Source organism: Mustelus asterias, unplaced genomic scaffold (assembly GCF_964213995.1).
Source record: "Mustelus asterias unplaced genomic scaffold, sMusAst1.hap1.1 HAP1_SCAFFOLD_1579, whole genome shotgun sequence".
Classification (NCBI taxonomy): Eukaryota; Metazoa; Chordata; class Chondrichthyes; order Carcharhiniformes; family Triakidae; genus Mustelus; species Mustelus asterias.
In genome coordinates, this window is record NW_027591524.1 from 33,087 (window position 1) to 57,454 (window position 24,368).

A 24,368-nucleotide genomic window follows, 5' to 3' on the forward strand; every position below is an offset into this window, starting at 1 on the left:
ACTAGAAAGAGTGCAGAAAAGATTTACTAGGATGTCACCGGGACTTGATGGATTGAGTTATAAGGAAAAGCTGGATCGACTGGGACTTTTTTCTCGGGAGCGTAGGAGGCTGAGGGGTGATCTTATCGAGGTCTATAAAATAATGAGGAGCATAGATCAGCTAGATCGTCAATATTTTTTCCCAAAGGAAGGGGAGTCTAAAACTAGAGGGCATAGGTTTAAGGTGAGAGGGGAGAGAAACAAAAGTGTCCAGAAGAGCAATTTTTTAACAGAGGGTGGTGAGTGTTTGGGACAAGCTGCCAGAGGTAGTAGTATAGGTGGGTACAATTTTGTCTTTTAAAAAACTATTTGGACAGTTACATGGTTAAGATGGGTATGGAGGGATATGGGCGAAATGTGGGCAATTGGGACTAGCTTATGGGCTTTTAAAAAAAAGGGCGGAATGGACAAGTTGGGCCGAAGGGCCTGTTTCCATGCTGTAAACCTCTATGACTCTGTCTTAATTGTCTCAGCAGTTCACTCAGATTTTAGTCCTCAGTGTATTACAAAGGTCATCAAACAAGGAGTTTCATCTCCAACCCATTGAGGAGCTTGTCTGATCCCCAGCTGTCAGCAGCACCCAACCAACCTGAGTTCCTTGGCGTGGCATTCACAAGTGGTACATTTCTGCACAACCTGCTCCAATTGGTCAGGGTGATAGAGACCCACCAGTTTGTGTCACAGAAACAACTGCAGCAACCGATTGTCTTCATTTATTCTCAGCTTCTGAATCTCGCCTCTTCTTGAGTCATCTTTAGCTTGCCTATTCTGCATCAGTGGACTCAACAACCGCTACTAGACAATTTGAGCGATCCGTGACCTTTCATATATCTCCCAGCAAGGTTTAATTCCAATTTCCCAACCTCAGCTTGCTCCTGATTTTCTTAAACTGGAAAGTTCAGTTTCATTTTTGCGTTCACCTTTTCTGCTTTTTTTTGCTCCATTTTCAGTTCAGCTTTTGTTTTGATGCAGGGCCTGCTGCAAATGGGTATAAATTGCATTTAAAATAAAGATTCCCTTGCATAATAATTGGGCATTAGAATTTATTTTTAAAAATTAATGACCTACTTTAGTGACTATGGAGGCCAGTGACCAGTGTGTACCACAGGGATTCGTGCTGGGCCCCCTATTGTCCATCATTTATATAAATTACATAAATGACTGTCAGGGGGTGGGATCAGTAAGTTTGCCGATGACACAAAGATTGGCCGGATGGCTAACAGTGAGGTTGGGTATCTTGGGTTACAGGAAGATATAGACGAGATAGTCAAATGGGCGGATAAGTGGCAGATAGAATTTAACCCTGAAAAGTGGGAGGTGATACACTTTGGAAGGAGTAATTTGACAAGAAAATGTATTACGAAAGGTCTTGATAGGCAAAGGATCTGGATACACAGGTCACTGAAAGTGCCACTGCAGGTGGAGAAGGTCGTCAAGAAAGCATACGGCATGCTTGCCTTCATCAGCTGGGGTGTTGAGTTTAAAAATTGGCAAGTCATGTTGCAGCTTTATAGAACCTTAGTTAGGCCACACTTGGAATATAATGTTCAATTCTGCACTACACTACCAGAAGGATGTGGAGGCTTTGGAGAGGATACAGAAAAGATTTACTAGGATGTTGCCTGGTACGGAGGGCATTAGCTATGAGGAGAGGTTGGAGAAACTTGGTTTGTTCTCACTGGAATGACGGAGGTTGAGGGGCAACCTGATAGAAGTCTACAAGATTATGAGAGGCATGGACAGAGTGGATAGTCAGAAGCCTTTTCCCAGGGTGGAAGAGTCAATTACTAGGGGGCACAGGTTTAAGGTGCGAGAGGCAAGATTTAAAAGAGATGTACGGGGCAAATTTTCTACACAGAGGGTGGTGAGTGCCTGGAACTTGTTGCCGGGGGAGGTAGTGGAAGCGGATACGGTAGTGACTTTTAAGGGGCGTCTTGACAAATACATGAATAGGATGGGAATAGAGGGATATGGTCCCCGAAAGGGTAGGGGGTTTTAGTTAAGTTGGGCAGCATGATCGGTGCAGGCTTGGAGGGCCGAAGGGTCGGTTCCTGTGCTGTCATTTTCTTTGTTCTTTGTATGACACTGCAAAGTTCTGAACAAAGGGACCTTGGCATGTTTGTCCATAGATTTCTGAAGGTGGAAAGGTGGGTTAATAGGGCGGTGAAAAAGGCATATGGCACACTCGCCTTTGTCAATCAGGGTATAAATTACAAAAGCAGAGAGGTCATAATGGAGTTGTATAGAACTTTGGTGATGCCACAGCTGGAGTACTGTTTGCAGTTCTGGTCGCGACATTATAGAAAGGACGTGAACGCACTGAAGGGGGTAGAGGAGATTCACCAGAATGTTGCCTGGGATGCAACATTTAAGTTATAAAGAGAGCATGTGGTGTTTTCTCTGGAGCAGAGAAGAGCGAGGGGTGAGCTGATTGAGGTGTACAAGATTGAGGGGCATGGATATGTGGATAGGGAGCAACTGTTCTCCTTAGTTGAAAGGTCAGTTACGAGGGGACACTAGTTAAAAGTGAGGGGTGGGAGGTTGAGGGGGATTTGAGAAAAACCTTTTTACTCAGGGTGGTGGTGGTCTGGAATGCGCTGCCTGGGAGGGTGGTGGAGGCGGGATGCCTCACATCCTTTACAAAGTACCTGGATGAGTACTTGGCACGCCATAACATTCAGGGCTGTGGGTCAAGTGCTGACAAGTGCGATTAGGTGGGCAGGTCAGGGCCTTTCATGCGTCAGTGCAGACTCGATGAGCCGAAAGGCCTCTTCTGCACTTCAGCATTCTGTGATTCTGTGATTTCCTTTGAGATCCTAAAATTATATTACTCATTTTTTGTCGGTCTGGACTTGTTTGATTGACTAGTTAAAGGGTCTGCTGATAGGTGTGCCCGGCACACATGCAGGCACATGGAGCATGCTGAGGACTGGAGTGCAGGACATGTGTGCGGATGCCAAGAGTTGGTATTGAGGAGGTGGAGTGCGGGGAGTTGTTGTTGTTGACGGAGAACAAAAACAGAAAAGAGGGGAACCAATCAACCAAGTTACCCAAGCTGGAGAGATTGTTTTCCTAAAGGGCGGGGTGTGGAGTGCAAAAAAGCATAGGGAGGCATGGGAGGGATAGAAGGAATGGATTGGGGATGGCATGGGCAGCATGGAATAGCAAAGGATAAAGAGAGCTTACAGGAGTACATGAGATGATAAAATTGGTTAGTGTGGCAAAATGACACAACAGTCATCTGATGCAATTTTATAAGGCTAAAAATTACGATTCATAAGATTTTAATTGAAGAGTTTTGGAAATGTTGTTCGATGAATTAAAAGAATACATCAAGGTTAATTGTATACGTGAAGAAAATGATGTGTTTTCTCCAGAGATTCCTCATGATCTAACTCCAGTGGGCTTGTCCGACATAAACTTAGACCAAAGCAAGGAGCAGTTACAATATAGCTGCAACATTTGAACTCGAAACAAGAAATCATGCAAGTTGGAAGCTACTTTCTCTGATGATAGATATTAAAATTAGAGCAAGCAAATTTGGAGAAAGTGGAATGTTTATTCCTTCAAGAATATTGAACCGTCAGATGTAAACGTGTCATTGCAGCTCAAGAAAAAACACTTCTTCCTAATTAGACTTTCATATTCTATGATGATAAACAAATGACAAGGCCAGACTCTTGGCAAAATGTGCATTTATTATATTTTTGTGCCTGTTTTAATACATAGGAGTTTTCTGTAGTTTTATACAGAATGTGAAGTTTTTGAGAATTTAAAGTACTGTTACAATGAAAACACTAATATGACAACAAATGTTTTGTAGGTCTCTTGTTTGTCAGGATAGAAAGACAAATGGGAATTTAATACAGCTTCTCATTTGTCTTGGAGTGTTATGGTATGGTTATATAAGGCATTGGTGAGGCCGAATTTGGAGTATTGTGTACAGTTTTGGTCACCTAGTTACAGGAAGGATGTAAATAAGGTTGAAAGAGTGCAGAGAAGGTTCACAAGGATGTTGCCGGGACTTGAGAAGCTGAGTTACAGAGAGAGATTGAATAGGTTGGGACTTTATTCCCTGGAGCGTAGAAGATTGAGGGGAGATTTGATAGAGGTGTATAAGATTTTGATGGGTATAGATAGAGTGAATGCAAGCAGGCTTTTTCCGCTGAGGCTCGGGGAGAAAAAAACCAGAGGGCATGGGTTAAGGGTGAAAGGAGAAAAGTTTAAAGGGAATATTAGGGGGGGCTTCTTCACGCAGAGAGTGGTGGGAGTGTGGAATGAGCTGCCGGATAAAGTGGTAAATGCACTTTTAACATTTAAGAAAAACTTGGACGGGTTCATGGATGAGAGGGGTGTGGAGGGATATGGTCCAAGTGCAGGTCAGTGGGACTAGGCAAAAAATGGTTCGGCACAGACAAGAAGGGCCAAAAGGCCTGTTTCTGAGCTGTAATGTTCTATGGTTCTAAAGCTGAATTATAAGTTACATTTATGTAACTGCAAATTGTTTTTGTCTTATTTTGCAGTTCTTGGTAGGAATGAAAGGCAAAGATGAAGCTATGGCCATTGGAGGACATTGGTCTCCCTCTTTGGATGGACCTAATCCTGAGACCGACCCTTCAGTATTGATTAGGACTGCTATCCGCTGTTGTAAGGCCCTGACGAGCATTGACTTGAGTGGTTGCACCCAGTGGTAAGTAATGACTCAGCAACGGGTAGAGCCTTTCTGTAAATATTGGAATTCTGTTTTCTGTTAAATGTGACTGGAGCCTTAACTATCTGAGATATTATTCTCTTGCCTAGCAGCCAGCCACGTTCCAGGTAAAATACATGGCGTTGTTCTACACTCATGGCACCTATTATGTGGCAATGCATGTCTCATAGTGTGAGATGTCATTATTTCATAAGAATGACATTGGAGAGACATTTAAGTACTTTATATGTAAATCATTGATTTGAATATGTATTTAATAGACATGTTTAAACACTAAATCTGCATTAATATTTTATGTCAATGTGCTGCTGTATGTGCTATAAGCCTTGAAGAAAAGTCATGCGTGAAGAGGATTTCGCCACTGGGAGGAATAATTAGGATGTTCAATTGATAATTGAATTGTTTTCCATTTTTTTATATAAATAAATTCTAAGTGATGGCCATGCAGCTCTTCTGAAATGAGCCGGTGTCATTTAACTGCAAGGCGTTAAAGCAGTGTTTTCATAGAGAACTTTAAAAAATGTTTTTTGCTCTTCATTGCAAGTATCTATTCAGATAAGCTTTTTACTGTACAGTCTCCAGTACTAATTGAGCTCCCATTATTATAACTGAACAATGTGAATTGCTTCTTCACCTGCCTGGATGCCTACAGTTGCAGTTAAGTGACATTGAGCCATGTGTATGGCAGATTTCTCTAGCTTGATGTCCTGCAAGTCATTTAGGGTCTATGTGATGTCTGATAGAATTTTCCTTTCCAATACACTTCTTCCCTTGCAACAGGTACCGTTTTGCAGAGATCCGTTACCATCGCCCCGAGGAGCACCACAAGGGGCGGACGGTTCCAGCCCATGTGGAGACCGTGGTTATATTTCTGCCGGATGTTTGGCATTGCCTTCCCACCCGTTCAGAGTGGGAAGCGCTCTCCCGTGGATACAAGCAGCAGCTGGTTGAGAAGCTCCAAGCTGAACACAAGGAGGCTGATGGAGAACAGGCACTGAACGCTAATCCTTTTCCATTTCCGCTTCTCACAGGCACAGGGACACAACCACAAAAAAAAGCGCACCACATACACACAGATCAAGTAACGTGCTCGTTTTATGAGCATTGCATACATTTGAGAAGACATAAATGCAAAGCTACAGTAACTGGTAATACAGCTCCCAGCTTACAGTCGCATCAGCCTTCCTTTCATCAATTCTTAATCATTTTCGTATTTGAAATTTCATTAAAAACCATGAGGATTAGGACATTAAAAATTAATTTCCTTTTCTGAAATCGCAAAGCTTGTGTTAAGAATTGGCTCTTTCATGCCGAAAGGGAAAACCAAAATGTTGCTGGAAGCTTGTCACCAGTTGTTGAGTTGGGCAGGTGTTGTTAGCTGTTTACAGAAATTTCTACTACTTTCCAAATTTTCCATATCCCCTTTCTCTTTCTTTTAACTCCAGTATGTTACTCTTACCTACACAATCATTGGATATACACAAACCCTTTCAAAGTATTTGATTTGCAGGTCAGTTGATTGAGCCACAGTTTCGTGCAGTGTGGGGTGTGTGGAGCAGACACTTTGATAGAAAATATGTCTGGGGGGCTTGTACTTATTGAGAGGGGATAAGAACACACTGTGAGGCCGCCAGGGACCTACAGTGTCTGCAGCCCTCGAGCCCTTTTGTTTGATGTCATTGATCACCTTTTTGTGTTCCACAGATCTGGCTTTGATTGGCTGATGAGTGGCATGTGATCAGTTAAAGAGAGCGCGTGTGTGTTTATGTAGCAGTGAACTGTTCTATTCAGTAACATTTAAGGAGGAGTCAATCTGAGGGGCAGTTGTGACCTTTGCTACTTGCACGGATCAGCAATTCTTGTTTCAAAAAAATGAGTAAATACACTCTCCAGGCGTCCAAATATTGCTGATTATTTCTGTTAATTTTTTTTATCTGACTAGGAAGAGGAGGAGAAGGATGATGGGGAGAGTAAAGAAATCTCTACTCCTACGCACTGGTCAAAGCTAGATCCGAAGACAATGAAAGTAAGCAACCACTTTTATTTACAGTAAGGACAAAAGCTCTTCAGATACTTCAAAGTTTAGCTGTCTGGTGTTTCAGTATGTAAATCTAGATGCTCTGTGTCACACTGAGTGGTACAAATCAACAGTTGCAGCCAAACTTCAGTAGGAAGGTGATGCTTGGTCTGTGTGCCTTGGTTGGGAGAGGGAGATGTCAGTTTCTACTCTATCCCTTCCAGTAATTAGGCTTGAACAGTCACCACATAGGGATCCACTGAGAGACATCCTGTGCTCAACTAACCTGAGTCTGCCGTCCCGGGTTACAAAAGATGAGTGACCTAATCAAGTTTAAGATGCCTGCTAGCAAATGTGAACTTTTCATTCCAGCAGAATGCAGTGTGTCCCACAGAGCTGGAGTCAAATCTAATAATCAGTCGAATATTCTGATTTGTTAATTATTCATTTTTGGATTTTACTTAAAAATTACATTGTTAACTTTTGTGCTCTTGAAGGTCAGACATGAGAGTGGCAGGAAGTAACAGGCCGTAACTTCTGAATTGGAAGGTACCCCAATGATACACTGTGGAATCCCGCTTGGAACTTTCTAATTGAGAATGTGCACAGCAATTGCCCAGAAGTGTAAACATCCCATGGACAATTGCACTGCGCTGGGAATCATCCAAAAATGCATTTCAAATCGCTAACTTCGGATGGCTCTACCAGGGTTATGCCAAGAGTTAACCCAGAAAAAATTATTAGATGACATGTTTTGCAAAAAGGCAAATTTTTGTAGCAGATGAGCTTCAAAAACAGGCTGCAGGTTCCTTTTGCTCTGTACTGAGTTAGCCAGTCTGAGGGTTATTACCACCCATGGGAAGTTCCTATTGCGGATGCCAGGTGAGGACAGGAAGAGCTTAATTATAATGTTACATCACTTGCCTACACCTAAATATTGAATTCAGCAATGTCTAGTTTCCACAGATTGTTTTATTTATTCATTCGTGGGACATGGGCGTCACTGGCTGGTCAGCATTTATTGCCCATCCCTAGTTGCCTGAAGGCAGCTGAGAGTCAACCAGATTGCTGTGACTCTGGAGTCACATGCAGGGTAGACCAGGTAAGGACGGCAGATTTCCTTCCCGACAGGACATTAGTGAACCAGATGGGTTTGTCTGACAATCGGCAATGGTTTCATGGTCATCAGTAGATTCTTAATTCCAGATTTTGTTCTCTGAATTCAAATTCCACCATCTGCCATGGCAGGATTCACACCCTGGTCCCCAGAGCATGGTTTCTGGATTAATATTCCACTGATGATAACATTAGGCCATCTCCTCCTCCCCAAAATATTAGATACAAGAAGCAGTATGAGAGAGGAAGTACTGGAGGGCAGCACAGTGGTTAACAATGCTGCCTCACAGCACCAGGGACCCATGTTCAATTCTGGCCTTAGGTGACTGTGTGGAGTTTGCATATTCTCCCCATGTCTGCATGGCTTTCCTCCAGGTGCTCCAGTTTCCCCTCTCACTCCAAAGATGTGCAGGTTAGGTGGATTGGCCATGCTAAATTGTCCCTTAGTGTTTAGGGATATGCAGGCTAGGTGCATTAGCCATGGTAAAAGTGTGGGGTTGCAGGATCAGGGTGGAGGGGCGGGTCTTGGAGGGATACTCTTTAGGATGCTTGGTGCAGACCCGATGGGCCCAATGGTCTCTTTCTGCACTGTAGGGATTCGATGGGCTGGCATTCTTGAAGGTGGATAAATCACCAGGGCTGGATGGATTGTATCCCAGGCTGTTGAAGGAAGGCAGGGAGGAAATAGTGGATGCTCTGAGAATCTCACTACATACAGGTGAGGTCCTAACGGGTTGGAGGTTAGAAAAGAAGTGACGTTGTTGAGACAAAAAGGGTTTTTTTTTATACTTTTCCAATTCAATCAAATCAAATCCAATTCAGAGTCTCAACAAGTTGAGACATTTCAGATCCAGGCTGACAAGACAGGGCGAGCGACCAAACCACCCTGTCCTGGGCCTGATCTACATGAGCCAAGCTGATTGGAGAAGGGGGAGGTGTTTGACAGGGTAAATGCTGAGAGGTTCAAAGAACCATAGAACGCAGAGGAGTCCTTTCGGTCCATCAAATCCACATCAACACATTCGAAACACCTGAACTCCCACCTAATCCCATCTGCCAGAACATGGGCCATAGCCCAAAATGTTATGATGTGCCAAGTGTTCATAGACTCATAGAGGTTTACAGCATGGCCCTTCAGCCAACTTGTCCATGTCGCCCATTTTTTAAAAATGACTAAGCAAGTCTCAATTGCCCGCACTTAGCCCAAACCCCTCGATAGCCATCTTACTCATGTAAGTGTCTAAATGCTTTTTAAAAGACAAAATTGTACCTGCAACCTCTGGCAGCTTCTTCCAGCCACTCACCACCCTCTGCGTGAAACAATTGCCCCTCTGGACCCTTTTGTATCTCTCCCCTCTCACCTTAAACCTATGCCCTCTAGTTTTATACTTCCCTACCTTTGAGAAATGATGTTGACTATCTAGCTGATCTATGCCCCTCATTATTTTAGAGGCCTCTGTAAGATCACCCCTAAGCCCCCTACACTTCAGGGAAAAAAGTCCCAGTCTATCCAGCCTCTCCCTATAAGTCAAACCATCAAGTCCTAGTCGCATCCTAGTAAATCTTTTCTGCACTCTTTCTAGTTTAATAATATCCTTCCTATAATAGGGTGACCAGAACTATACACAGTATTCCAAGTGTGGCCTTACCAATGTCTTGTACAACTTCAACAAGAGGTCCCAACTCCTGTATTCAGTGTTCTGACCAATGAAGCCAAGCATGCTGAATGCTTTCTTCACCACTCTGTCCACCTGTGACTTCACTTTCAATCAGCTATGATCATGTACCCCTGGATCTCTTTGTTCCATAACTCTCCCCAATGCCCTACCATTAACTGAGTAAGTCCTACACTGATTCGACATACCAAAATGCATCACCTCACACTTACCTAAATTAAACTCCTCCAGTCCACTGGCCCAATTGATCAAGATCCCGTTGCAATCTGAAATAACCACTATGCCACCAATCTTGGTGTCATCTGTAAACTTACTAACCATGCCTCCTAAATTCTCATCCAAATCATTAACATAAATGACAGATAACAATGGACCCAACACCAATCCCTGAGGCACACCACTGGTCACAGGCCTCCACTTTGAAAAACAATCCTCTACAACCACTCTGTCTTCTGTCATCAATAAAAGGTAAGAGAGAGGCAAAAATGGCCATTGGACCACTGGAAAATGAGGCTGGAGAAGTAATAATAGGAAACAAAGCAATGGCAGAGGAACTGAATAGTTATTTTGCATCAATTTTCACGGTGGAAGACACCAGTGGGATGCCAGAACTACAGGAGAACCGGGGGCAAGGTGAGTGTAGTGGCCATCACTAAGGAGAAGGTTCTGGAGAAGCTGAAAGGTCTGAAGGTAGATAAATCACCTGGACCGGATGGACGATACCCAGGGTTCTAAAATAGATAGCTGAGGAAATTGTGATGGCATTGGTGGTGATCTTTCAGGAATCACTGGAGGCAGGGAGGGTACCAGAGGACTGGAAAATAGCTAATGTAACATCGCTGTTTAAGAAGGGAGGGAGGCAGCAGATGAGAAATTATAGGCCGGTTAGCCTGACTTCAGCCATTGGCAAGATTTTAGAGTCCATTATTAAAGATGAGATCGCAGAGTATTTGGAAGTGCATGATAAAGTAAGAATGAGTCAGCACGGCTTTGTCAAGGGGAGGTCGTGTCTGACAAATCTGTTAGAGTTCTTTGAGGAGGTAACAAGGTAGTTAGATAAAGGAGAACCAGTGGGCGTGATTTATTTAGATTTCCAGAAGGCCTTTGACAAGGTGCCGCATAGGAGACTGTTAAATAAGTTGTGCCCATGGTGTTGAGGGTAAGATCCTGGCATGGGTAGAGGATTGGCTGACTGGCAGAAGGCAGAGAGTGGGGATAAAAGGGTCTTTTTCAGGATGGCAGCCGGTGACTAGTGGTGTGCCTCGGGGGTCAGTGCTGGGACCACAACTTGTCACAATATATAGAGGGACATAGATAGGATGCAAGACTGGGCGGAGAAGTGGCAGATGGACTTCAACCCAGATAAATGCATAGTGGTCCATTTTGGCAGGTCAAATGGGATGAAGGAGTACAATATAAAGGGAAAGACTCTTAGTACTATGGAGGATCAGAAGGACCTTGGGGTCCGGGTCCATAGGACTCTTAAATCGGCCCCGCAGGTGGAGGAGGTGGTTAAGAAGGCGTATGGTGTGCTGGCCTTTATCAATCGAGGGATTGAGTTTAGGAGTCCGGGGATAATGATGCAGCTATATAAGACCCTCGTCAGACCCCACTTGGAGTACTGTGCTCAGTTCTGGTCGCCTCATTACAGGAGGGATGTGGAAAAGATTGAAAGGGTGCAGAGGAGATTGACATGGATGTTGTCTGGATTGAGTGGCATGCCTTATGAGGATAGGCTGAGGGAGCTCGGTCTTTTCTCCTTGGAGAGACGTAGGATGAGAGGAGACCTATGAGAGGTATATAAGATGTTGAGAGGCATAGATCAGGTGGACTCTCGGAGGCTTTTTCCCAGGGTGGAAATGGCTGCTACGAGAGGACACAGGTTTAAGGTGCTGGGGTGTAGGTACAGGGGAAATGTTAGGGGCAAGTTTTTCACACAGAGGGTGGTGGGCGAGTGGAATTGGCTGCCATCAGTGGTGGTGGAGGCAAACTCAATAGGGTCTTTTAAGAGACTCCTGGATGAGTACATGGGACTTAATAGGATGGAGGGTTATAGGTAGGCCTAAAAGGTAGGGATATGTTCGGCACAACTTGTGGGGCCGAAGGGCCTGTTTTGTGCTGTAGTTTTCTATGTTTCTAATCATAGAAATCATAGAAACCCTACAGTGCAGAAGGAGGCCATTCGGCCCATCGAGTCTGCACCGACCACAATCCCACCCAGGCCCTACCCTCACAAATTTACCCGCTAATCCCTCTAACCTACGCATCTCAGGACTCTAAAGGGCAATTTTTAACCTGGCCAATCAACCTAACCCGCACATCTTTGGACAGTGGGAGGAAACCGGAGCACCCGGAGGAAACCCACGCAGGCACGAGGAGAATGTGCAAACTCCACACAGACAGTGACCCGAGCCGGGAATCGAACCCGGGACCCTGGAGCTGTGAAGCAGCAGTGCTAGCCACTGTGCTACCGTGCCGCCCCGTTAAATATACATTTAACGATTTGGAAGAAGGAACTGAAGGCACTGTTGCTAAGTTTGCAGATGATACAGATATGTAGAGGGACAGGTAGTATTGAGGAAGCAGGGGGGCTGCAGAAGGACTTGGATAGGTTAGGAGAGTGGGCAAAAAAGTGGCAGATGGAATGCAGTGTGGAAAAGTGAGAGGTTATGCACTTTGGAAGGAGAAATGGAGGCATAGACTATTTTCTAAATGGGAAAATGCTTAGGAAATGAGAAACACAAAGGGACTTGGGAATCATTGTTCAAGATTCTCTTAAGGTTAACGTGCAGGTTTAGTCTGCAGTTAGGAAGGCAAATGCAATGTTAGCATTCATGTTGAGAGGGCTAGAATACAAGAGCAGGGATGTATGAGGCTGTATAAGGCTCTGGTCAGACTCCATTTGGAGTATTGTGAGCAGTTTTGGGCCCCGTATCTAAGGAAGGATGTGTTGGTCTTGGAAAGGGTTTCGAGGAGGTTCACAAGAATGATCCATGGAATGAAGAGCTTGTCATATGAGGAACGGTTGAGGACTCTGGGTCTGTACTCGTTGGAGTTCAGAAGGATTAGGGGGGATCTTATTGAAACTTATAGGATACTGAGAGGCCTGGATAGAGTGGACGTGAAAAGGATGTTTCCACTCGTCGGAAAAAATAGAACCAGAGGGCACAACCTGAGGCTAAAGGGACGATCCTTTAAAACAGATGATTTAATTTGATCTATTATTGTCACGTATTAATATACAGTGAAAAGTATTATTTCTTGCACACTATACAGGCAAAATAGAGTCATAAGTCATTGAGGTTTACAGCATGGAAACAGGCCCTTTGGCCCAACTTGTCTATGCCGCCCTTTTTTTTAAACCCCTAAGCTAGTCCCAATTGCTCGCATTTGGCCCATATCCCTCTATGCCCATCATACCCATGTAACTATCGAAATGCTTTTTAAAAGACAAAATTGTACCCGCCTCTACTACCACCTCTGGCAGCTTGTTGCAAACACTCACCACCCTCTGTGTGAAACAATTGCCCTTCTGGACACTTTTGTATCTCTCCCCTCTCACCTTAAACCTATGCCCTCTAGTTTTCGACTTCCCGACCTTTGGGAAAAGATATTGACTATCTAGCTGATCTTTGCCCCTCATTATTTTATAGACCTCTATAAGATCACCCCTCAGCCTCCAACGCTGCAGAGAAAAAAGTTCCAGTCTATCCAGCCTCTCCTTATAACTCAATCCATCAAGTCCCGGTAGCATCCTAGTAACTCTTTTCTGCATTCTTTCGAGTTTAATAGTCTCCTTTCTATAATAGGGTGACCAGAATTGCACACAGTATTCCGAGTGTGGCCTTAGCAATGTCTTGTACAACTTTAACAACACGTTCCTTCTCTCTGAAATATGCTTTTCATCATGAAGGAAACGAGAGAGTGCAGAATGTAGTGTTACAATCATAGCTAGGATGTAGAGAAAGATCAACTTAATGCAAGATAAGTCCATTCAAAAGTCTGACAGCAGCAGGGAAGAAACTGTTCTTGAGTCAGTTGGTACGTGACCTCAGACTTTTATATCTTTTTCCCGAAGGAAGGAGATGGAAGAGAGAATGACCGGGGTGCGTGGGGTCCTTAATTATACTGGCTGCTTTGCCAAGGCAGCGGGAAGTGTAGACAGAGTCAATGGATGGGAGGCTGGTTTGCATGATGGATTGGGCTACATTCATGACCTTTTGTAGTTCCTTGCGGTCTTGGGCAGAGCAGGAGCCATACCAAGCTGTGATACAACCAGAAAGAATGCTTTCTATGGTGCATCTGTAAAAGTTGGTGAGAGTTGTAGCTGACATGCCAAATTTCCTTAGTCTTCTGAGAAAGTTGGTTGGCTTTCTTAACTATAGTGTTGGCATGGGGGGACCAGGGCAGGTTGTTGGTGATCTGGACACCTAAAAACTTGAAGCTCTCAACCCTTTCTACTTCGTCTCCATTGATGTAGACAGGGGCATGGCCTCCTTTACACTCCCTGAAGTCAATGACAATCCCCTTCATTTTGTTGACATTGAGGGAGAGATTATTGTTGCCGCACCAGGTCACCAGATTCTCTATCTCATTCCTGTACTCTGTTTCATCATTGTTTGAGATCCAACCCACTACAGTGGTGTTGTCAGCAAACTTGAAAATCGAATTAGAGGGGAATTTGGCCACACAGTCATAGGTGTATAAGGAGTATAGTAGTGGGCTGAGAACACAGCCTTGAGGGGCGCCGGTGTTGAGGATGATCGTGGAGGAGGTGTTGTTGCCTTTCCTTACTGACTGTGGTCTGTGAGTTAGGAAGTCCAGTCGCAGATGGAGGTGCCGAGGCCCAGGACACGGAGTTTGGATTTGAGTTTTGTGGGAATAATAGTGTTGAAGGCTGAGCTGTTGTCAATAAATAGGAGTCTGATATTGGTGTCCTTGTTCTCTAGGTGTTCCACAGGGTTGAGTGCAGAGCCAGGGAAATGGCGTCAGCTGTGAACCTGTTGCAGCAGTAGGCAAACTGTAGTGAATCCAGGTAGTCCAGGAGGAATTTCTTCAGCCAGAGAGTGGTAAATCTGTGGAACTCTTTGCCGCAGAAGGCTGTGGAGGCCAGGTCATTGAGTGTCTTTAAGACAGAGATAGATAGGTTCTTCATTAATAAGGGGATCAGGGGTTATGGGGAAAAGGCAGGAGAATGGGGATGAGAGAAATATCCGCCATGATTGAATGGCGGAGCGGACTCAATGGGCCGAGTGGCATTATTCTGCTCCTATGTCTTATGGACTAAGCCAATTATTGTATCCATCTGGCTACTTCACCCTGGATCCTGTGTGATTTAACCTTGCGCAACAACATACCATGCGATGCCTTGTCAAAGGCCTTGCTAAAGTCAACTGTACTACCCTCATCTACTTTCTTGGTTACCCTTTGAAAAAACTCAAATCAAATTTGTGAGATATGATTTTCCACTCACAAAGCCATGCTGACTGTCCCTAATCAGCCCTTCCCTCTCTAAATGACTGTAGATCCTGTCTCTCAGAATATCTTCTAACAACTTACCCACTACAGATGTGAGGCTCACCGGCCTGTAGTTCCCAGGCTTTTCCCTGCAGCCCTTTTTAAACAAAGGCACAACATTTACCACCCTCCAATCTTCAGGCACCTCACCTGTGGTTGTTGATTCAAATATCTCTGCTAGAGAACCCGCAATTTCCCCCCTAGCCTCCCACAGCATCCTGGGATACACTTCATCAGGTCCCGGGGATTTGTCTACGTTGATGCGCTTTAAGAATTCCAGCACCTCCTTCCCTGTTCTATGTACATTCCTCAAGACTTCACTGTTTATTTCCTCAAGTTTCCTAACATCCATGCGTTCCTCAACAGTAAATACTGATGAGAAATATTCATTTAGGATCTCACCCATCTCTTGTGGATCCACACATAGATGATCTTGTTGATCCTTAAGAGGCCCCACCCTCTCCCTAGTTACTCTTTTGCCCTTTATGCATTTGTAGAATCTTTGGATTCTCCTTTGCTTTATTGCCAAAGCAACCTTGTGTCCCCTTTTTGACCTCCTGATTTCTCTCTGAACTACTTCTACACCCTCTACCCTTCAAGGGATCCACTTGAGCCCAGCTGCCTATGCATGTCATATGCCTCCTTCCTCTTCAGATACTTTTTAAAGGATGTGAGGCAACCCACTTCTACCACCCTCCCAGGCAACACATTCCAGACCGTCAATACCCTCTGGGTAAAAAAGGTTTTCCTCACATCCTCCCTCGACCTCCTGCCCCTCGCATTTAACCTATGACCCCTTGTGACTAACCCTTCAGCTGAGGGGAACAGCTGCTTCTTATCCACTATGTCCATGTGTCTCATAATCTTGTACACCTCAATGAGGTCGCCCCTCAGTCTTCTCTGCTCCAATGGAAACAACCTAAGCTTACACATCCTTTCTTCATAACTTGAATGTTCCATCCCATGCAGCATCCTGGTGAATCTCCTCCACACCCCTTCTGATAATGAGTCAATCAGAACTGCAGTCAGTACTCCTGCTGTGGCCTCACCAAAGTTGAATGCAACTCCAACATGACTTCCCTGTTGTTGTAATCTATGCCTCAATTGATAAAGGCAAGTGTCCCGTATGCCTTTTTCACCACTCTACTAACATGCCCTTGTGGGAGAGTCTAGGACCAGGGGGTGAAGCAGACTCGATTGTCCGAATGGTCTACTTCTGCTCCTACATCTTGCAGTCTAAACACTCAACTCATTTAGATGAAACCGAGATCTGCAACTGAAGTGTTGGAACCTGCAAAGCCACGGACCAGGTGCTGGAAGGTGGATTAAAATGAGCAGCTAGTTTCTTTTTTCTCTTTCTGCTGGCACATCAGAATGGGCTGAATAGCGTTTTTCTATAGCATTTTTCTGTGGTCCTGAAACAATCTCTCATTACAGCTAGAGGGAATAATAAGGAAGCTCTACCTGCATAAGACTTTTTCTGATGTTTTCAAATCCAGTCATCGCATTTTGTGTACTGATTTGCTTGTAAATAGCCAATCAAACCTCTTCAACTTAAAAACATCTCCCCCTCAGCTACTACTCCAATGAATAGTAAGGAACTGACTCATTGGGTGTTAGATTGATCCAATCTAATAATTTTTATTTTGCCTCTCCTTTCATTCTGCTATGCCCGTGTTTCTCAAACTGGCTCCTTTCACTGGGCTATGCAAAGTTGTCAGTGTTCCTGAACTAGAACAGTGAGAGGGAAGAAAATGGGTCTGTGAACATAATTCTGAAAATATCTTGTAACTGCATATGGAGATGGTATAAGTGAGAAGCATGCTGGATGAAGGTTTGGAGGGCACCAGCACCCATGAAAGCGTGACACAAATTATGTCCTTCAAGGCACTAATTGAAGCAAAATTCTTCCTTTGTCAGGTTAACGATCTTCGAAAAGAGTTGGAAAGTAGGAATCAAAGCTCAAAGGGGCTGAAATCCCAGCTGATAGCTCGGCTAACAAAACAGCTGAAAACTGAGGCAGAGAAAGAAGAGCAGAAAGAATCGGAGAAATCAGAAAGAGAGGATGATGAAGAGGAGGATAAAAGATCCGAAGATGACAAAGAGGTAGGATTGGCAAATTTGTGCAGGCCCAACACTGTTGATATTAGAATAGGGTGTCAACTGTGGTGGCAGACAAAGAAACATACAGAATATTTTGAATAACTCAATCTTTATTAAGGCTAAAAACGCACACTAAATGAACATGAACTAACCTTTCCTTAACTTTGCTGGAATGCCAATTACCCTTAAAACACTCAAACACCTGAACTGCCTTTTTAGTCAAGACTTGTCAGAATACGGATTATTTGTTGCACAAAATACAAGGTTCATGGCTTGAACTCAAATGCTACCCATTACGAGGCGAGTTGATCAGGCCCCCTTCCAGCCAGATTGCGTTCTTCTCCAAGTCCTGGACTCAGGGTACCTTAATTTGTGCATTGGTTGTTCCTGCTGTCGATGTCTCTGATGTTCCTCCTTGCATCTAGGTCATGATACACACACACACACATGGCTTGTGTTCCATTGTCTCATTAAGACAGGATATTCCTGTTTCACCAAGTTAAGTTAATCAAGATCCCATTGTCCCCTGGAACAGCCCTGTCTTGTCTGGAGACAATACACATCTTTTTAGCCTGTCTTGATGCTCTCTCCACTCACATTGTTTTGTTTCTTAAAGACTTGATTAGTTGTAAGTATTCGCATTCCAACCATTATTCATGTAAATTGAGTTTGTGTCTTTATATGCTCTGTTTGTGAACAGAATTCCCACTCACCTGAAGAAGGGGCTTAGAGCTCCGAAAGCTTGTGTGGCTTTTGCTACCAAATAAACCTGTTGGACTTTAACCTGGTGTTGTTAAACTTCTTACAGTCCTGTCTGACCAGCTATCTGCCAATTATGGAGTCTGATGGCCTCTTTGTTTATTGTCCTTCCTGTTTTGATGCTTGTGCAAAGTTGATCTCTTTCCCCATCATGCTTTTGCAGACACTTTGCTGTTAGCTCATCTGTCCAAAACTGTCTCCTGCTGGATGCTTCTTCCACTAGTCAGTTGGTGGCTGTGTTAAATGTTGAACAATTTCCTTTCCAAGTTCTGAAGAGTATCTCGGGACTCGGAAGTTAGATCTGCTTTTGCAAAGTTTTCAAACTAACTGCAGCATTCGAGAAGTGAACGCAATGTTTATGTTATGAATTATGTAATTTTTGCTGGAAACCTCATTTGAAACACTTGCGATGAATTTCTCACTTAAAGATGGATCTGTTGCAGACTATGAAAGCATGCAATAAGGAAAACATTGAGAGAGGGTATCCTTAGGTCAGTGAGACCATGATTCAAGGACTTAATTAAAAGATTGCAAAATGAGCTAAGTGCAAATCAGAAAGAAAGTCTTCATGGAGTAGTTTGTATGTAGAATTTTCTTCCGCTATGCATTGAAGCATTGTCCCTAACTTCAAAACAGAATCAACTTGAAAAGACATTGTAAAAGGTATTTGGGGCAGGTAAGTGAGATTAAACTGGATTAGACATTGAAGGGTATTGGAAATAAGAATGTGATTCGAATGGGAGAGACACCCAGCAGTATGAGGGTGGGATATTAAATGGCACAGAGTGAAGAGAAGACTGGGATTCGCTTTGGTCATTCGTGATAGCTTGATGGCTTGTTTCTGTGCAGGAACATTCTGTACAGCAGTTGTCTTCAAACTGAACATTTAGGATTATTGTATACTTTCCAAGATTCTGGCTGTATTTTTTCATTCTAAATTTCTCTGATCATTTCAGGATGAAGAACGGAAACGCCAGGAAGAAGTAGAGCGCCAGCGACGGGAAAGGCGCTACATTCTACCTGATGAGTCCTCTATCATCGTTCATCCTAACTGGACTGCCAAAGGGGGGAAGTTTGACTGTAGTGTGATGTCTCTTAGTGTGCTCCTAGATTATCGATTAGAAGATAATAAAGAACATTCTTTTGAAGTAAGTGCTTGCGTTTTCAAAAACGATGAAGCAATCTTCCTGGTTTTTGCTCTCCTGAGCATTTGGATATGTGGGGGGTTCTCCATCTCCTTTCTGAAAGACTTAGTTTGGTAATCCTCTAATTTTTTCTTGTCCGCAATCTCCCCTCTTCCCAACCACCACCACCCCCCCACCCAATCAATCTAGTTTACTGGGTGCAAGTAACCACTGGTATCTCATTGAAGAATGCTTTATATATGAGAGAATGTCTGCAGGCTGTCTAATTATGGTGAAGCCAATACCGGTCCTCACCCAGTGTCCACATGTGGAACTTCCAATAGGAATCTCCAGATAAAAACCAAGGATGTTGCATACAAAGTGACAAAGATTGGTGGGAAACTAGAGCATGAGGAAATCTTTAAAGGTCAACAGAAAGCCATAACAAAGCTATATAGAAAAGTAAAATGGATTATGAAAGTAAACTAGCTCAGAATATAAAAACAGATAGCAGAAGTTTCTACAAATATATAAAACAAAAAAAAGTGGCCAAGGTAAACATCGGTCCTTGAGAGGACAAGAAGGAGGATGTAATAACTGGAAATGAGGGAGTGGCCGAGGCATTGAACAGGTATTTTGTGTCAGTCTTCACAGTGGAAGGCACAAATAATATGCCAAAAATTGATGACAGGAAGGCTGTGGCAGGTGAGGACCTAGAAAATATCATTATCACTAAAGAGGTAGTGTTGGGCAAACTAATGGGGCTAAAGGTAGACAAGTCTCTTGGCCCTAATGGAATGCATCCCAGGGTACTAAAAGAGATGGCGGGGGAAATAGCAAATGCACTAGTGGTAATTTACCAAAATTCGATTGTCTCTGGGATGGTTCACGCAGATTGGAAAACAGCCATTGAAAATGTGATGCCATTGCTTTAAAAAGGAGGTAGACAAAAGGCGGGTAACTATAGACCGGTTAGCTTAACTTCTGTAGTAGGGAAAATGCTTGAATCTATCATCAAGGAAGAAATAGCGAGACGTAGGATATAAACTTGGGATATAAATTGTCCCATTGGGAAGACCCAGCATGGGTTCATGAAGCGCAGGTCATGTTTGACTAATTTGGTGGAATTCTTTCAGGACATTACGTGCACGGTGCACAATGGGGTATCTGTGGATGTGGTGTATCTGGATTTCCAGAAAAATAAGTTTTTTAAAAAGTTTATTTATTAGTCACATGTAAGGCTTACATTAACACTGCAATGAAGTTACTGTGAAATTCCCCTAGTTGCCACAGTCCAGTGCTTGTTCAAGTCAATGCATTTAACCAGCACGTCTTTCAGAATGTGGGAGGAAACCGGAGCACCCAGAGGAAACACATGCAGACATGGGGAGAACGTGCAAACTCCACACAGACAGTGACCCAAGCCGGGAATCGAACCCAGGTCCCTAGTGCTGTGAAGCAGCAGTGCTAACCACTGTGCTACCCCATGCCGAAGGCATTTGACAAGGTGCCGCACCAAAGGCTGCTGCATAAGAGAAAGGTGCACAGTATTACGGGTAATACAGGATTGGTTAACTAACTGAAAGCAAAGAGTGGGGGTATTTACCCCCACTCTTTGCTTTCTGGTTTGCGATCAATGACTAATGGCGATCAATGACTAATGGTGTGCCTCAGGGATCAGTGTTGGGATCACAATTGTTTACAATTTACATAGATGATTTGGAGTTGGGGACCAAGTGTAGTGTGTCGAAGTTTGCAGATGACACTAAGATGAGTGGTAGAGCGAAGTGTGCAGAGGACACAAAGTCTGCAAAGGGATATAGATAGTCTGTGAGTGGGCAAGGGTCTGGTAGATGGAGTACAATGTTGGTAAATGTGAGGTCATCCATTTTGGTAAGAATAACAGCAAAATGGACTGTTATTTAAATGGTAAAGAATTGCAGCATGCTGCTGTGCAGAGGGACCTGGGTGCCCTTGTGCACGAACTGCAAAAGGTTGGTTTGCAGGTGCAGCAGGTAATTATGGCAAATGGAATTTTGTCCTTCATTGCAAGAGGGATGGGGTTTAGAAACAGGGAGGTTATGTTGCAGCTGTATAAGGTGTTGGTGAGGCCACACCTGGAGTACTGCATGCAGTTTTGGTTCCCTTACTTGAGAAAGGATATACTGGCACTGGAGGGGGTGCAGAGGTGATTCACTCGGTTGATTCCAGAGTTGAGAGGGTTGGCTTATGAGGAGAGACTGAGTAGACTGGGGCTATACTGATTGGAATTCAGAAGAATGAGGGAAGATCTTATGGAAACATATAACATTATAAAGAGAATAGATAAGAAAGAAGTCGGGAGGTTGTTTCCACTGGCAGGTGAAACTAGAAATGGCGGCATGGCTTCAGAATAAGGGGGTGCAGATTTAGGACTGAGTTGAGGAGGAACTTCTTCACCCAAAGAGTTGTGTATCTGTGGAATTCCCTGCGCAGTGAAGCAATTGAGGCTACCTCATTGAATGTATTTAAAGCAAGGATAGATACATTTTTGAACAGTAAAGGAATTAAGGGTTATGGTGGGCGGGTGGGTAAGTGGAGCTGAGTCCACAAAAAGATCAGCCATGGTCTTATTGAATGGCAGAGCAGGCTTGAGGGGCCAGATGGCCTGCTCCTGCCCCTAATGCTCATGTTCTTATGCCCAATGGAATATATTGCAGTGGAATCTGACCTCAAATAGAATTTCCTTCCATGTAGGAATATCCCATAACATATAAGAGAAATAGATAGGTTTTTACAACAGTCTGATTGTTTCATGGTCAGGAGTCTCACAACACCAGGTTAAAGTCCAACAGGTTTATTTGGTGGCAAACGCCACTAGCTTTCAGAGCGCTGCTCCTTCGTCAGGTGAGTGGGAATTCTATTCACAAACAGGGCATATAAAGACACAAACTCAATTTACAGAATAATGAATAATGATTGGAATGTGAGTCTTTACAGCTAATCAAGTCTTAAAGGTACAGACAATGTGAGTGGAGAGAGCATTAGCACAGGTTAAAGAGATGTGTATTGTCTCCAGACAGGACAGCCAGTGAGATTTTGCAAGTCCAGGCAAGTTGTGGGAGTTACAGATAGTGTGACATGAACCCAAGATCCCAGTTGAGGCCGTCCTCATGTGTGCGGAATCTGGCTATCAGTCTCTGCTCAGCGACTCTGCGCCGTCGTGTGTTGTGAAGGCCGTCTTGGAGAACGCTTACCCGAATATCAGAGGCCGAATGCCCGTGACCGCTGAAGTGCTCCCCAACAGGAAGAGAACAGTCTTGCCTGGTGATTGTCAAGCGGTGTTCATTCATCCGTTGTCGTAGCATCTGCATGCTTTCCCCAATGTACCATGCCTCGGGACATCCTTTCTTGCAGCGTATCAGGTAGACAATGTTGGCCGAGTTGCAAGAGTATGTACCGTGTACCTGGTGGATGGTGTTCTCACGTGAGATGATGGCATCCAGATCCCAAATAAACCTGTTGGACTTTAACCTGGTGTTGTTAGACTCCTTACTGTGTTTACCCCAGTCCAACGCCGGCATCTCCACATCATGTTTCATGGTCACCATGACTAGCTTGTCATTCCAGGTTTATTCATTTAACTGAAGTTAAGAATGGTGTGGTGACATGTGAACATATTTTCAGACCAGCCTTGGCCCCTTAATAACTAGTCCAGTAACAAAACCACTCTGGTACCATACCCATGTATGAAGATTTCAGCAAAAGTTTCTGAACAATAATCAGTCTGAGGAACTCCTACTGTGATTCTTGAAGATAATGTAATGAGTTTCTTCCTGATACTGTCTTGTAGGTCTCCCTGTTTGCTGAACTCTTCAATGAAATGTTACAGAGAGACTTTGGTTATCGAATATATAAAGCACTGGTCACGCTCCCCGATAAAGACGATAAAAGAGAGAAAGATAAGAAAGACCGTAAAGAAGAGAAAAAAGAAACTGAGAAAAGAGAGAAAAAAGAAGAAAAAGATGAAGATAGCAATGAACCAAAAACCAAAAGGAGAAAATCAGGAGATGAGAAAGATAAAAAAGAGGAGAGGGATGGAAGAAAGGTACTGTGTTTTAGAGGTGATATGTTGTACAAGTAATCAGTTAAATGAGTACCTCAGTATATGAATCTGTGTACAGTGCTGATATTGCCTAGTGTGGAAGGGTAGATTGAGGATTGGCTCAAGCCTCCCCTGGCCATGTTCAATCGCTTCTCGGCCTTTTGGCTTAGATCAAGTGTAGTATCGGATCTGCACTTGGTTGAGGTCATGAGGTTATGCTGAGGCTTCATATGTTTCATATGAAGCAATTTTTAAAAGCGGCATCTCGGCCTTTTGGCTAAGATGCAAATGAGCTCAAGTCTTGGAGGAGGATCCTCCCCCTTCTCCAATCAGCTTGACTCATGTAGATCAGGCCCAGGACAGGGTGGTTTAGTCGCCCGTCCTGTATTGTCAGCCTGGATCGGAAATGTCTCAACTTGTTGAGACTCTGAATTGGATTTGATTTGATTGAATTGGAAAAGTATTAAAAAAAATAAAATAAAATAAAGAAAAAGCCTGCCACTACTCAGTATCTAACCTTACTCGCGGAATGAGCATATATGTCAGAACCACCAGTGCCTATGTTGCTGAGACACCCTGGGGTTGCCTGTACCCCTGTAGGTGGCATTTTCATTCTCACCAGATTCATCCCATCTGTCGATGTCCCCCCCCCCCCTTCGTCAGCACTTGGTGTGATCGATTGACAGGGCATTCCACATTCTGACAACTAGGTTGTGAAAGTGATTCTTTTATCTGCCTATTGTCCATGTGGCGTGTTTGTGTTATCATTTCTCATTCTCAATGTTCTCAATGTACAGAGCGAGACTGCGGATAGTTGGGAACCTGTCTCGGGGGCAGGGAATTCATATGGTGTTCGTGGAAGTGGAAATGACTAGGGTTGGGAAGCATTTTCCGATCAGGGCCATTGTGATCTCCTGGACTCGTTTCGATCGCCTCAGGGGGTCGGAGAGGAATTTCCCAGATTTTTTTTTCCCCATATTGGCCCTGGGGTTTTCACTCTGGGTTTTCGCCTCTCCCTGGAGATCACATGGTCTGGAATGGGGGGGTGGGGGTGAGTTAATAGGTTGTGATGAACAAAGCATCGTAGCTGTGAGGGACAGCTCGGTGGATAGGATATTGGTATGTAGATAGGCTGGAAAATTGGGCGGGGATCCTGGATTCAGGATTCAATCCTGGACCGGGGAGCGGCGCGGGCTTGGAGGGCCGAAGGGCCTGTTCCTGT

The 24,368-nt window shown here is 44.0% G+C and overlaps 1 protein-coding gene and 1 pseudogene across 1 annotated transcript in view; both read left to right on the forward strand.

Moving 5' to 3' along the window:
- LOC144488450 (cell division cycle and apoptosis regulator protein 1-like) overlaps positions 1 to 24,368 on the forward strand; it is a gene marked incomplete at its 3' end in the record, with an annotated part of 72,774 nt that overhangs the window by 30,061 nt on the left and 18,345 nt on the right. The window contains exons 3-8 of the mRNA XM_078206523.1: positions 4,563 to 4,729; positions 5,531 to 5,741; positions 6,693 to 6,776; positions 16,997 to 17,182; positions 18,895 to 19,086; positions 22,895 to 23,149. Coding sequence (XP_078062649.1) covers positions 4,563 to 4,729; positions 5,531 to 5,741; positions 6,693 to 6,776; positions 16,997 to 17,182; positions 18,895 to 19,086; positions 22,895 to 23,149 — 1,095 coding nt within the window. The remainder of the gene's footprint in view (positions 1 to 4,562; positions 4,730 to 5,530; positions 5,742 to 6,692; positions 6,777 to 16,996; positions 17,183 to 18,894; positions 19,087 to 22,894; positions 23,150 to 24,368) is intronic.
- On the forward strand, positions 23,292 to 23,421 carry LOC144488451 (U2 spliceosomal RNA; annotated as a pseudogene).